At 48.7% G+C, this 14,593-nt stretch overlaps 1 protein-coding gene across 1 annotated transcript; it reads left to right on the top strand.

Annotated features, from left to right (window-relative positions):
- Positions 1–216: 216 nt before the first annotated feature.
- Positions 217–14,591, top strand: CRLF3 (cytokine receptor like factor 3). The gene is made up of 8 exons (XM_051797945.1): positions 217–377; positions 2,646–2,853; positions 4,635–4,722; positions 5,187–5,364; positions 6,946–7,168; positions 7,820–7,952; positions 11,226–11,338; positions 11,587–14,591. The coding sequence occupies exons 1-8, from the start codon at positions 246–248 to the stop codon at positions 11,838–11,840; spliced, it is 1,329 nt and encodes a 442-aa protein (XP_051653905.1). The 5' UTR covers positions 217–245; the 3' UTR covers positions 11,841–14,591.
- The last annotated feature ends 2 nt before the right edge of the window (positions 14,592–14,593 follow it).

Genomic DNA, 14,593 nt, shown 5'->3' on the forward strand with positions numbered 1-14,593 from the left:
CCTCCCTTCCCGCTGTCAGCCGGGTTTTCCCGCCGCGGCCGTGACGTCACGCGGTACTGCACGCGGCCGACGTCACACCCTCTGACGTCACACAGTTGACTTCACTCTCCCCGTCCACGTCACACCCTCTGCTGATGTCACGCCCCGCTGACGTCACCCCGCCGGTCCGCGCCCCGCTCCCGTTTCCCGCCCCGCCCTTCCGGGGCCGATCCCCGCCCGTCCCGCCTGCCGGTGCCGCCGTGCCCATGGAGGCCGCCGGCGAGGCCGAGGCGCGGCTGCTGCTGCTGCAGGAGGCCCGGGAGAGCATCGAGGCGGCGCGGAGCTACCGCCGGGAGCTGCAGCAGCGCCTGCGGGGGCTGCACCAGGCGCGGCAGCAGGTGGGGAGCGGGGCGGGCTGTGCGGGGCTGCCCTGCCCGCGGCTCTGCCCGCACGGTGTCCCCGGGGGGGGTGGCGGCACCGGGGACTCCCCCGTGTGTTTTTCCATGACCCCGGAGCCGCCGGTGGGAGCCGGGGCTGGGGGAGCCCCGCGGGACCCGCGTGTGGATGCTGGAGCTGGGAGATGCGGGAATGGGAGATGTGGGAAGTGCCGGGAGGAAAGGGATGTGAGCTGGTATCTGTTACTGCGCTGAGCCTCGTTATCTGGGATTACAGGGAGGTTTCCCAGGCAAGGATAACGATGTATAAAGGAGTACTTTTTCTGAAGTAGCTGGGATGCTGAGTCTGATTTAATAGCAGTGTCACACCCATCGCCATCCCGTCACATCAGGTCCCTGCCGGGCAAGCTGCCCTCTGGCCGGGGTGCCCTCCAAGCTCTGCTGTCCCCATGCCCCGCTCTCCGTGGGTCACGTACTCCGTGGGTCCGGCACGAGCGCTGCCAACATTCCAGGTTGGCTGGTCCGTCTGCGGCTCTGCGCTGGAGCCGGGGCAGGGTTTTCCTTGGGACGGTACCAGCGGGAGATGCGGGATGAGATAGTCAGGTGTGGGCAGGGAGAGTCACACGGCAGGACTGGCTCCTCTGCCGAGGCACCCCTGAGCACTCTGGGGGTTGTAGACTAGCAGCAGTGCCTTACTATCTTTGAGTCAGCTCTGCAAGGAGTAAATTAAAAAAAAACAAACAAAACCAAGGTCAGAGAATGTTTCTGTGGCGCCCTGGTAGTTTTTCTGGAGCAGATTCCGTTAGTGTAGGAAGCTGCTGTGAGTCTGCTGGGGGAGTGCCCTGCCCCGGGTGCGTGTGGGTGCTCACTGTGCATTAAATTAGTCACTGTTCAAACCACAGGCTGCTTAAGAAAATGAATTGTGCATGGCTGTCTTTAATCCAGACCTTGTCCTCTCAAAGTGCTGCCTGATGGCTCAGAGGGAGCTGAGGGGGAGCCCTTTGTGCAGTGGCCATGAGTGTGCAGTTACCTCACCTTTCCCTTTCCTCTCAGGGGGAATTCCTTTGCCCTGTGCACCCTTCTGTTTTCTCTCTTTCCACCTTCAGGACCACGAGCTGTTTTGTCCACAAAGGATCACACATCCAGGAGTTCCCTGGGGTTCAGGCAGTGGGAGCTTTATCATCTGGGGGCCGATGTGAATGGGTCGCTTCCGTTGCATCCTTTTCCTCTGGACCAATGGGATGTGATTTTTCCACAGCTCTGTGTGTCCAGGGACTTGCATTTCCTCTTTTGCAGGGCGAGGAGTATCTAATTTTGAGGCTGAGCTGCCTGTAATGGGCTTAGAGAAGTGGCTGCTCTGCCTTCCTTCACCCCACCCCTTCACAAAGCTAAATACTTCCTTTTTTCCCCCCAAGCATTGAAATAACATGAGAAGGGAAACCGAGCTGTGTGGCAGCTGCAGAGCTTCGTGAATATTACTTGAAGAGGAAATTTATTTTACCTAACCAGAGAGTTTCCTGAGTTGGTTGTCTGTGCTTCTAAATTATGTGTAGTGAGATCTGAGCACGTTGCAGAATTTCCTTGTGTGTGGGACTTAGAAAAATCGTTCGTAGGGAGGTGTTTACCCCTGACTTTTGCATCTTTGGCTCAGGGACGTTCCGAGTGTGTTCTCTTCCCTAAAAGTCAGATTCAGCAAGTTTGCAACCATTTTAATAAGCACTTGTAGAACCTTCTGTGGTCTGGTTCTTCCGGAGTCAAACCAGGCTTGGTGTTCACCCAAAGGCAGATATTTGAACAAAATTGAAAAGAAGGCAGTTTTAGGAGGATTTTAAAAATTATAGGGCCTGGAAAAGTGCTCCTGGATAGTCTTCTAAAAGCCTGATACTGTTTTCTTTCCACGGAGTATGTGATGGCAGAGTGTAGGATTACAGCAGTGGGTTTTTTTGAGGGGCAGCAGGGAGAAGACCTACAGGGCATTTGGATTTTTTTGACAAGAAAAACTCCTTTGTTGAAGTTCCTGTGACCCAGTTTGTATTTTGCTTAGTTAATATGCTCTTCCCCTCCTCCAGGCTGGTTTCTTTGCCTCCCTCCCTGCTTTGTGTGTGTACTAAAAATGACTGCACTAATTTGTTAACTGCTAGTGGTCGTTTTTTTGAGCTGACTTCACTCAACAGCTTTTCTCCAGCAGATGTAGATGAGGTAGTTCAGGAAAAGATGTGTGTGGCCTTTGCCTTTTATCCTGAACCCCTCTCTCCTGTTATCTGAATTCAGATCAAAGAGAGTGCAACACTGACCAGGGACGTGCTCGAGCAACATTTTAACGATTTGAAAGGGACCCTGAAGAAGCTGCTGGATGAGAGGCTGCTGTCCCTGCTGCAGGAGGTGGATGTCATAGAGCAGGAGAGCATCAAGCCCTTGGATGAGTGCCAGAAGCTGATCGAGCACGGGGTGAGCACGGCCGATGATCTGCTCAGGGAAGGTAAGGCAGCACCTGGGGCTGGGCCTGAGCTCTGCTCCCAGTGTGTGTCTGTCAAAGGCTGGAATGTTCCCGTTGTTATCAGTGTATTTGGCTCATTTTGGATTTCTCTCAAACCAAATGTTGGGGAAAGGTTCAGGCTGGGTAGATGTGGTGAAGAGCTGATCAACGTTGTCTCCTACAAACCTGTATTTTAATGCTTCACTCCAGTCCTGGGGTGTACATGTGTCAGTGTAGCCTCTCCTGAAGGGCAGGAAGTTCTGGGGAAATGTCTCACTGCAGAGGGGTTCAGTGCCTCTCCAGGACAGACAGAGGATTCTGTCAGGCTACTTTGAAATAAAATACATCCTGGGTACCATTACAGTAAAGTGTCTCTGTTGGTGGATAAGTTGTTTCTGTCTTACTGAAACAAGCAGATTATCCTGCTGGGTGTGACTGCATTCACTGTGGATGGGGAACATCAGGAATGAAACAGCCACTGTATGGGGAAAATTCTTCCAAAAGGTCTGTGGATGAGGCAGACACAGATGGACATGTGGAATATTGCTGTCAGGGCCAGCCTGTGCCCTGCTGGTGCTGAATACCTCTGCAGAAAGGAATGTCACTGTTGCCTGTTTTCCCCACACTGCAGAACTTACTGGGAGCGTGTCTGAGCCATGAGTGTGTTGGCAGTTTCCTTGCATTGTTCTCGTGTCTCAACTTTAACTTTCTTTCAACATGAGCTCAGTCCTGGAGCTGAGGCACACTGAGCTGTGTCCCAGGGGTGGGAAAGCTCCCAGCTCCCCTCAGCCTCCAACTTTGTGTGTGCTGGCTTGGGAGCTCTGTGCCTGCTCACAGGAGTAGGGACAGCGTTTATGGATTAATTTGTTGGGGTTTTGTCCATCACCACAGCTCTGGGACAGCTGGGAGTCACCTCAGTTTTATTTTAAGTCTCAGGTTACTGAATCGGGGTGGTGGCAAAGATTGCTGGTGTTTTATGTGAGTTCTGTGAGGTCTCATGAGAACCTGACTGACTCTGCACTTCCATGCCCTGGTCCCCTGCACAGCACATCCCTGACCCTGTGGGCAGGACGAGCTCACACTGCAGCTGAGTCAGAAAGGAGTTAAACCTCCGTGGTTATTAAACCTCCTGCTGCCAACTGTGACGTGTGCTTTCCTTCAGAGCTTTGTAACGTGTGTAATCCTCCATCAGGAGAAGGACTGAGCTTGCTGATGTTGTGAATTACTGTAAACTCATCAGACTGGAGACTGGAGCACGTGTCTCTGTAAGCTGAGTGTGGGATGCTACTTTATATGGAAAGCTCAGGAAAATATTTCTGTTTATCCCCACGCTTTAATGCATGGATTACTCCCTTCACCATGACAATAGTTACCATTTTAATTCTAGCAAACAATGGTTGAAGCTATTCCTTGCTTTTAAGCACCTCTTTTTTATTTTCTGATCAGTGAAGGTGCTTTGCTTTTTTCTTCCTTTAAAGCAGGTGAAGGGATTAATAACCCTGATTTTTGGCATCTGACCCCAGTTCTGCTACCGTCTGAGACCTGAGGCAAATTATTACATCTGTTATGGGGTGTGTCTACAGGGAGCTTTGAGAGCTTCAAAAGTTGCTAGATAGGCTTTCTGTTGTTAACTATAATTGTATTTTCTAGCTAAGACTAGCAAAAGTGCTGAGGATGCTTCATGTTTAATTGGCTGCTCATGTCAGAACTGGTTATTCTTTGAAGCAAGGAATGCCTTTTGTGGCCGTTGTCTCATGAGGAATATTTTTGCTGTTTGGTTGCAGGGGAGAGTGCAGTCGATGGAGATGTGGGACAAGAGAATGAGAAACTTTGCAACTTCACAAAAAAAGCTTTACACATCCAGCTAGATAGGTAAGACACAACACCCTGAGGTGATCTGAGGCAGCAGCACGTGTGCCCTTCTTGTGCAGGGCATCTTTTCTCCTCTGCAACAAAAGCTTTCTGCTCCACTGCCTTCAAAGATTCACTGGAAGTGTTGCTGTCCCGTTCGTTTCACAGACTTTCAGTGGGGCCTGGCACTCACAGAATGGAGTGGGTTTCACCCTCCATATGCTCTGTAGAAATAGAGGCTGTTTATTTGGGAGCAGTGAAGCCACTCCTTGTGGAACAGCCTGTGTTGCAGAGTATTTACTGAGAAACAGACAGTCTGGTTGGGGCTCAGACACAGTGTTTGCTGAGTCTTTTAAGTTTGGACTGCACGAGCCAATTTCTGCAGCTGTTCTCTCTTTGCAAATCTGCCCAGATTCGAGTGCATGGATGAAATATGGATTTGCAGGAGCTGGCCCCTCTCATTACAGCAAACTTTCCTTTCTCAGCTTACCAGAAGTGCCCTCCTTGGTTGATGTGCCTTGTCTGTCTGCCCAGCTGGATGACTGCCTCCTTACCATACTGAAAAATCAGATATTCAGACATGGAACTGTGGCATCTCGCCCACCTGTGCAGCTGGAGGAGTTTGTGGAAAAGCCTGGGGGTATTTTAGTCCGCTGGTGTAAGGTAGGTAAAATATCCTGTGTGACAATCCTTTAGATTGACTCTTATTGAAAGAATGGAATAATCCACTTTCTTTCTGAATTCTCTACTGCTTTCCAAGGACTGGTCCACTCCATGTGTAGTTAGAAACTTCAAAAGAGTTTTTTATGGCAATGGTGTCATTTAAAGGCAAGGTGATGCAGTGCTGGTGTGGTTGGTGCTGGGGTTTGTGTCTGCCTGGCAGTGACACTTGTGGGTTGGACTCTTGCTCTTGGACTCCTCCTGTTCCCACCTGCAGGTAGAAAGGGCCAACGTGCTCCTCTGCCTCAGTGTCCTCCCTGTGAGTGGGAAGGTTGGGAGGGGCAGCTGAGATCCTGCTACCTCTGCTTGAGCAAGGGCCAGGTGCTGGACAAGCAGGAAACAACCCTTCCTGTGCTCTTCCCGCTAAACAAATAAACATTAGAGTGTAATCTGTGTGAGGCTGTTGTACAAACAAGAGCCAGAACTGCTGGGGGGTGTTTCTGGCAGGTGATTCCCACATTCCTGTTGTGCTGTGGGAGTGGTTGGTTTGTGTGGCAGGAACAACCAAGCACAGTGGGGCTGAACTCCACTGCTGAAGTGATGCTTTAGTTCCCTTTGAAGATGCTTCAGCAACCCAGGATGAGGCTGAACCTGTTCTGTTGTGCTTTTACACCTAAATTTGTTTGTGTTCTGTGGGAGGTGCAGTGGGTAGAAAGAGAAATAATATTGTGGTTAGTTAGTCCAGTAGCCTTTCTTTTCAACAGACAGACCATTTTTGAGTAAACCACTGCTGTGGTCTGATGTGGTTTGGTTGTTGTTGGACAGCTCTGTGTTCCTTGGCAGCATCAAACAAACTTTTGTTGTTCTAGCAACAGCCAGCCCTTGGTTGGCCACCCTTCATGTGTGAAGGATGTGGGCTCAGGTTATAAACCCACAGGCAGTGGGCACTGCTGTCACGTGGGGGGTGATTTTCTGTGCTGCAGAGGAGTTCCCTGAGTTTCTAGCCAGATGTATCTATATTTGAATGGTATCTGCATAACCTAGCCAGATGTATCTATATTTTAATGGTATCTGCAGAACCTAGCCAGATGTATCTCTATTTTAATGGTATCTGCAGAACCTAGCCAGATGTATCTCTATTTTAATGGTATCTGCAGAACCTAGCCAGATGTATCTCTATTTTAATGGTATCTGCAGAACCTAGCCAGATGTATCTCTATTTTAATGGTATCTGCATAATCTAGCCAGATGTATCTATATTTTAATGGTATCTGCAGAACCTAGCCAGATGTATCTATATTTTAATGGTATCTGCATAGTCTAGCCGGATATATAATAATATATCTTGCTAGATTGAAAAGTCTTCTTTTAAATGTTTCTTCTCCTGTAGATACTTTTAAACTGTAATTGAGTAATTGTGGTACTTCTTTTGGTATCAGTTGGTTGGGACACTGATGTTGTTTCCCGTAAGGCACTGAAACACCTCGTGGGTTGGTCCCCTGCAGCTCCACCCTCCGATGTGCCCCTCCAGGGGCAAAGGGCAGAGCCCAGGGGCCCTTTCTGAGGGCAGTGGCTGTTCTGCAGGTGGACGAGGACTTCACCCCCCAGGATTACCGGCTGCAGTTCCGCAAGGGCAGCGCCAGCCCCTTCGAGGACGTGTACGTGGGCTCGGAGACGGAGTTCATGGTGCTGCACCTGGACCCCCACGTGGATTACCAGTTCCGGGTGTGCGCCCGCGGGGACGGGCGGCAGGAGTGGAGCCCCTGGAGTGTCCCCCAGCTGGGCCGCACCACGCTGGTGCCACACGGTACTGCCCTGGGTGCTGCTCATCCCCAACCCTTGGAGAGCCAACTCCTGCAGGTCCTCAGCTGGACAGAGCTGCTTTTGGTGTGCTGAGGGGTGTCCTTGGCTGGGGGGGATGTGTGTAACACAATGGACTGTCCCTCTGTCCTGCAGTTCATTCTCTGCTTCCCACTGTGAGGGACACTCAGCGAGCCTTTCATTCACTGCTTAGCCTTTGAAAGCATCAGTGAGCCAGAAATAAAACATTATTTTTCCTTCTCCCCCCACCCCAACCTAAGTGTTTTTGATGACCTACAGCTCCCAACAAGCTCTTATCTTGGAGAGGGAAAAACCTAAATATTCTCTTCACTTGCAAGTTTTGAAGGGCAGTGGGTGACGAAGGTTTTCCTTTGCCTGCAGTATCACCTGGCAGGGATTGCAGCAAATTGAACTTCTGGCGAACTCTGAGCTGGGAAATACTTTTTGTAGCTGCAGTTTATTTGAAAAACAAATCTCTGCATCAGGAAAAGGCAAACCCAGCCCCTGTTTTTAGTGCAGCTTAAGCTGCATCCGAGGTGGGCTGAGTGGACGTTGTGATTGACTTGAGTTTGCACAGACAGGAGAGAGCTGAGTTGGGATTCACACTTCTCATGGGTTTTGTTTGTTTTCTTTGAAGAGTGGACAGCTGGTTTGGAGGGTTACAGCCTGAGCAGTCGGAGGAACATCGCGCTTCGGAACGATTCCCAGTCGTGTGGGGTCCTCTACTCCAAAGCTCCCACCTATTTCTGTGGGCAAACCTTGACCTTCAGGCAAGTACTTCTTGGCTGGCTGTTGTCTGGTGCACCCCCTGAGCTGTCACACCTGAGCTGTGTGTAGCCCTGGGCCGTGTTTGAGTTGTGCATCAGCTCAGCCCCGTCACGGTGGAGTGTCTGTGTGAAGGCTCAATTCCTTCTCCTGCCTGGCTTTGTAGGAAAACACCTGATGTTTGTGTAGGACTTGCACTTGTGTAAAACAGAGATGAGTGAACTCCTGAGGGATGGTAAAATACAGCCCGTGCTGAGCGAATGTCTGGAATGTTGAACTTCCTGGAGTTCGTAGCAGCTGTTCCTGGCTGAAGGCAGTGGAGCTTTGCTGTTTATCCTTGGGCCAGGCAGTGCTCTCCTTCCCAGACTGTCCACAGGCTTTGAAGGCTTTGGACATGAAAACCTTGGATGTGCTGTTGGGATGACAGTCTGGCACTGATGTCTTTAATATCTGAGATAATTAGTGCTGGTCAGGGCACTGCTTGAAACTGGCATTAGAAAATCCAGAGTGGGGAAGGGATCTTGTGAAATTTAGGCTTTCCATTTGACACAGAACATGATTAAAATCCTTGGCAGCTTTGCTGCCTGTCCTCCTGCCCCTGAGATGATGCTGTTTAACGGGGTATGAGGAATGTCCTTGTGGATATGTCAGTTGTAATTAGAGACCTCAGAGACTCTGAAGCTTTATTTCATCTTTCCCTGGTTAAATAAAACTACTTGCTGTACAGCAGGCAACCCCCAAAGGCAATTAGAAGGGGCTGTTCATGATATTTTTGTAACTTTTTCCGTGGTGTTTCATTTTGCCCTTCCTGATAATGGATTATCTGAACTTCAGGTGGTTGTAGTGTGAGGATGTGTTCAGTTGCCCTGTCTGAGATGAGATAAAAAGATCTAAAGCTTTCATTTGAAATCTGTTGCTAGATTTAACTTGTCTTGGCTCAGAAACGCCTGTGAAATTAAAGGCAGAACCTTGAGGTTTCCCTTGGTTCCCTCTCAGACCAGTGCCTTTTATCTTTTTTTATTGGTAGCACATGAAAATCTTTTGCTTCACATTTTGGTAACGTGGCCTTCCCTCCAAGGGGAGATTGTTTCAGGATGGCAGAGCACAAACAAGCAACTGTCCACAAGAACTGCTGTGACAGGAATCTTAAGATTGGAAATGGGTTGTGTTCCTCTTCCAAGGTCCAAGAGGAGCTCCTTGTGTGGAAGTGTGAGAGATTTTGCTGAGCAGGGAGATGCAGCACTCCGTGCTTGGCTTTCTCCATCTGCTGGGACACAGGGGAGTTACTCTGCAGGGATGAGGGGCTTGCAGAGCAGACCAGGAGAGTGAGGTTCTGCTCAGGTGTTTGTGGAGCAGCTGCATGTTCTCTGTGTTCAGGACCCAGGCACAGGGTGGAAAGTCAGTGGAAAGAGAAGCTGTGACAAACACAGTGCTTTGGATCTGCTTTTTAAAGCCAGACTGTGACAGTTGTCCCGAGGTGAAGCACTTGGAGGAGCTGTGGGAAAACATCCCTGCTTGAGGTCAAGTCTCATCCTGTTCCTTTGCAGCCTTCAGGGAGCTGCCCTTGGGAAGGGGAGTGTTTCTCCACAGTGATGTGCTCTGCATCTCTCTAAGGCTTTGTTTGCAGTGGCAGCCACAGTCCCTCTGTCCAGGCTGGTGGTTTGGGATCTCCCTGTGATCCCATTCCCACTGACTTTGTCAGGAGCCCCCCACAACCCTGCTGAGAGCTGACAGAGAAGGAGCCCCTGGATCCCCCCCAGGCTGACTTCTCTGTGCTCTGAGGCAAAGGCCAGCTGGGGGTGGGTGACTGGGTCAGTGCCTGTGCTGCAGTGACAGAGCCAGACCTTGTTGTGCAGCATTTGGGGCGGGAGAAGGGATTGAACCTTATCCCACTGAGCAGCATTCCCACAATGTATTCTGGGGACTCTTAAAAATTTTAACTGCCAGGGATCACAATCATAGTGGGTTTATGGTTATGCATTTTTGGTGATTCTTGTGACTGTGCAAACACTTATGTCCAACCCAAAACTCAGGAAATGCTCCTTTAACTAAGGGATGGAATGAATCAGTGTTACCTTATGCACAAAGTTTACAGATAAATGGCTGTTTATGAAGCTTCACCAGTAACTCAAGTTTAAAATCTAAAGCAGAGCAACAAAATGAATTTGAAATCTCATTTAAAGTTGCTCTGTGAAAACACTGTGGATCCCTTCCAAAGCAAAAGCTTCTTTGAGATTTCTTTTTCTTTTCTCTGCTTTTTTTTTTTTCTCTCTTAGTGACATTCCCAGGGGACTGAAAAACCTAATGGAGTGCAAAAGTAAAACATGGTTCCAATTTTATCGTCCCTGTTTGTCTCGAAGGAGTTAACCCCTTGTGTGCCAGTCCACTGCCCACTTTAACTGCTGGTTCTTGAAAGCTTTGCTGAAGTTTTCCTGTTGTTTGGCTACAACCACGTATCAGTGCCAGTCTCTCAAACTGCAGTGAAAATAACCACTGGTTTACTTTCTAGAAAAGACCACCTGAGTTTCCTGAGTCACTCAGGTTCTCTCCAAAGTAGGATTTAGCACCTTTGAGAGGTGGCAGTACAAGACAAAGGATTCAAATGCAGAAGAGCCCTTGGGTGTACAAACTGTGCAGCCCCTGGGGCCCAGAGGGAACTGAGTCCCTGCTCATTTGCACAACTTGTTTGCATTTTCTTCAGAGTCTTGCCCAGCATGCAATCCTAAATGCAGCTGAGCAGAAGCCAGACTTGTAAATGCTCTTCTAGGCATTGCTTTTAGCACACATCTGCATCGAGCTGATTTATTAAAAAAGCTCAACCCAACACCCTCATCCTATTATAGCAGAACATGGCAGGGCTCAAAAAACCTGTTTAAGTTGTGCTTAGTAAATCCTTGCTGAAACTCCAGCTGTCTGGCCATAATGTGTGATGCTGCCCAGTAACCTGGTGTAGCTGATTGCAGATTTGTGTGTATTGGTTCCTTCAGACAACTGGAAATCATTTCTGAAGATAATTTCTAAGCTGTGACAGTGGAAAAAATTATTAAGTAGCACTGAAAGTCTGCAGGAAGCATGTTTATGCTTTGTACAGATTAATATTGTGGCTCTGTGGAGCTGCTGGGAAAACTGGTAGGAATTTTGGTCATTTTGGCCAATCTCCCTGAAAGTTTGGATGAATTTGTTGAGCACACGGAACAGGGGTTTGGTGTGACAGTCTGGATGTCGGGGTATGTTTTGATTTAAAGCGTCAGGGTCTGATTTAACCTTTTGCTCAGCAGGATTGAAACTGTGGGTCAGCCAGACCGGCGGGACAGCCTGGGGGTGTGTGTGGAGCAGCAGAACGGCTTCGACTCCCTGCAGCGGGACAAAGCCGTGTGCATCAGCACCAATGGTGAGTCTGGAGCGTGGGACCCTGCCCAAAACACACAGCCCCGGGTTCTGTACATCCCTGGGGAACGGGCGAGCAGCTCCTAAGTAGATGCTGCTGGTGCAGTTAAAAATCTTGGGTGAGGTCACAGATCTCCTGCTCGCAGTTCTTGCAGCCTGCTCGATGTGTGGCACCAAATGCAGCGGGGTTACTCTGCCTGCAGAAAACAGGGAGAAAGTGAGGGATGCTGTTAGACGTGCTGACTGTTTCAGGGGCAGTGTTTGTGAACGGGAAGGAGATGACAAACCAGCTGCCTGCTGTCACCTCGGGCTCCACCGTGACGTTCGACATGGAAGTTGTGCAGTTGGGGCCCTGCAGCAACGAGGGAGGGAACTTCAAGCTCCGAGTGACCATCAGCTCCAACAACAGAGAAGTGGTCTTTGACTGGGTACTTGATCAGTGCTGTGGCTCCTTGTATTTTGGGTGTTCATTTTCATACCCAGGCTGGAAGGTTTTGGTGTTTTAGCAGCAACTAAAGGAGATTTTTTTGTTCTTGCTGTAAAGTGTAGGGTTAAAACCTGGGTTTCCAGCTGTTTGACAACAATCTGGTAACAAAAACCTGTCTTTATAGTACTTGAACTCCACTATATTGTACTTCCTACTGGATTCATTTAAACAATAATTGTGAAACATTGGATTTGTTACTCTGGAAAAAGCTAGAAGCAGGCATTTGCTTAGGCAAATTAATTTAAGCAGTCCATCAGACCTTTCCCTTTCTTCCTCCAGACTTGATTTGTGTCAGTATTTCATTGTACTCTCGTCTCAGGGTACGTGTGTTGTGTAGAGTTAACTTTGTGAGATGAGCATTTGGGGGTGGTAGTGGACCAAAGCTGTATTTATACCACCCAGAGAGAGCAGAGTATTTAGAGCAGAGTCCTGCAATGTTTCCTGTTACACGCTGCTGCCTTAGGAGGGAATGGACAGTGGGCTCTGCCTGCAGCCCTTTCCCCGCACGGTACCGCTCGTCCCTGGGGAGCAGGGACACTGAGCCAGCCTGTCCAGACATGGAGCCAGCCTGTTACTGAATCACTCAAGTGCCTTATTCTGGTATTTCTTGAACTGTTGTCTGTGTTGTCACTTGGAATATGTTTTCTAGAGTAGCTGCACGGTGATGCTCACGTTGCCTCAGCCAGAGCGATTCCCGGAGCAGGATGTGATCCTGATCTGCTCTGAAAGTCTTCCCTACTTACAATTCCTGTGCAGCCTCTGCCCCAGCAAGTGTCAGGGATTTGGTACCTGGGCTTGATGTGTGGATTGGCAGCTGTGATTCCTCAGAGCCCTCCTGACACTCAGCACAACCTTCTCTCTACTGTCCAGCTACAGAGACGCTGGCAGTGCCCGTTCTGAGGGGTGGGATTCCTGGCAATCCCAAATTGCTGCCTGGGAATGCCCTGCAGCCACGGGCAGGACTGCAGGTGTGTGGTCCAAGCTGGGACTGCTGCTGGAGATCCACCTGAGATGAGGGGCAGGGGCTTCAGGCAGACCCCACCTGCAGAGAGAACTGAACAGAGGGTGGTAATTCAGCTGTCCCCTCCATGGAGTAGGGTGGGATAAGGAAGTAGTATGAAATAAATGACTTTGAGTTCAGAAGTTATGTAAAGTTACACCTGTTTCCCTCCAAGGAGCAACTAAGATTGAGAATGAGCTTATCAAAGAGAGCCTATTCCTGGTCAAAAGACTGAATGTTACTGGATTTAAAGATTATATTAAAGTAACACTTACTGAGGGGCTTCTTACCTCAAGTTCAATTAAAATTAAATATATTTTATGTTAGAATAGCAATATTTTTATAAAGCCTAGACAATCATACTGCCCTTTTTCCTTCAGTGGCACTATGTTACACCCTCTGTGTTACACCATAACAAGCTTAAAGCATAAAAAGCTTATTTTACATTGAATTAACATCCCCCATCCTCACACTCTCAGTACAAAAAGATCAGCCACCCTGCCTGCATTTTTTCCCAGGCATCTGTAGCAGGGTACAAGAATTTCAGACAAAAATGGCTGTTGGTGTTTACACCATTTACAAGAAAATGTGTGTAGATTCAGATGGGTGCAAAGAACCTGCACGTGGCAGAGTTAGGTTGGAATTTGCTTTAAGACATGAAGTGAGGAAGACTGGACTCCCTTCAGGTCAGATTATCCAGTGTTAGCAACAAAAAGCCTGCAGTACTCTTAGTTTTTCAAGCTCAGCTATTTCAGTGTTAGGGATTGAGAGGATACTGGCTTATCCTGTGCTTTCAGTGTTCCTTTAATTCTCCTGTGAAGAGTATTTTCCATACTTTATTACTATTATAAGGTTTAGTAGATGAAACAGTGCCAGCCCTGCTCAGAGAGGGTTGGGCTGGCACTCCAGGTAGCAGCAGACTTAGATCTTGCTCCATGTAGTAGTGCTGGCAGTTTTACTTAACACACTTCAGGTATCAGGTACTAGTTGGAACTTAGTACTTTTACCACGTGGAAACTAAAATTGTGAATATCCACATTTGTGAGGTACCGCCGGGTCAGGTACCTTTGCATCTGCTTTTGGAGGGGCTGTAGATTCTGCAGGATATTTACTTACATATTAGAAAATAAAGCTTAATCCTTGAATTCAGGTACTTCCAGAGGTGGCAAGGCCGTGTCAGTTTGTTCAGAACACACATAAAAGCAGCTGAAATGACTGTGAAGGGCCATGAGAGGCCCCAGCTGCTGCCCTGGAGAGCTGAGGGCGGCTCAGAAGAGTTTTCTGCCTTCAGGCTTTAGCTGGATGTTGAACAAGGGCAGTTTGCCAGTGGTGGGTTCTTCTGTTGTTGTTCTTGTGGTTTTGTTTTTTATTTTAACTCAGCACAAGCCTCACTGTCCAAATTGCAAATGAGGTACTTGGAGCCACCTCTTGCAGCCGCACCTTGGGAACGGGGCAGGAGCCAAGAGTCTCAGGGCAAGAGAGCCAGCACTGAAGGAACAAAGTACTCAAGAAGTGGAAGAGGCTTGAACTAAAGGGTGCAAATCCCCTTCTTCCACAGCAGAGTTCAGCTGGATGGAAAACTTGACACTTGCTGTACAATTTGCACCTCTAGCTCTTGGAGCCCTGCAAGCAACAGAGTGTTAACGGCTTAGAAACCCGACCCTGAACGTTGTTTTCCTAAGCTAGTACAGTCACTTACCTCAACTAAGACTTATGTGTCAAGTGAAATTTGAATTTTTTTTTTAAATAAAGTTTTATCCCTTAACCGTGTC

Source organism: Manacus candei, unplaced genomic scaffold (assembly GCF_025592945.1).
Source record: "Manacus candei isolate 608988 ecotype Guabito, Panama unplaced genomic scaffold, ASM2559294v1 h1tg000047l, whole genome shotgun sequence".
Taxonomy (NCBI): domain Eukaryota; kingdom Metazoa; phylum Chordata; class Aves; order Passeriformes; family Pipridae; genus Manacus; species Manacus candei.

What these genes read in the sequence shown, in the direction of transcription:
- CRLF3 (XM_051797945.1), top strand. Translation starts at nt 246, where the DNA reads ATGGAGGCCGCCGGCGAGGCCGAGGCGCGGCTGCTGCTGCTGCAGGAG. An exon ending in TTTTAGTCCGCTGGTGTAAG is followed by an intron (nt 5,365 to 6,945) that starts GTAGGTAAAATA and finishes GCTGTTCTGCAG; the next exon opens with GTGGACGAGGACTTCACCCC. An exon ending in CGTGTGCATCAGCACCAATG is followed by an intron (nt 11,339 to 11,586) that starts GTGAGTCTGGAG and finishes TGACTGTTTCAG; the next exon opens with GGGCAGTGTTTGTGAACGGG.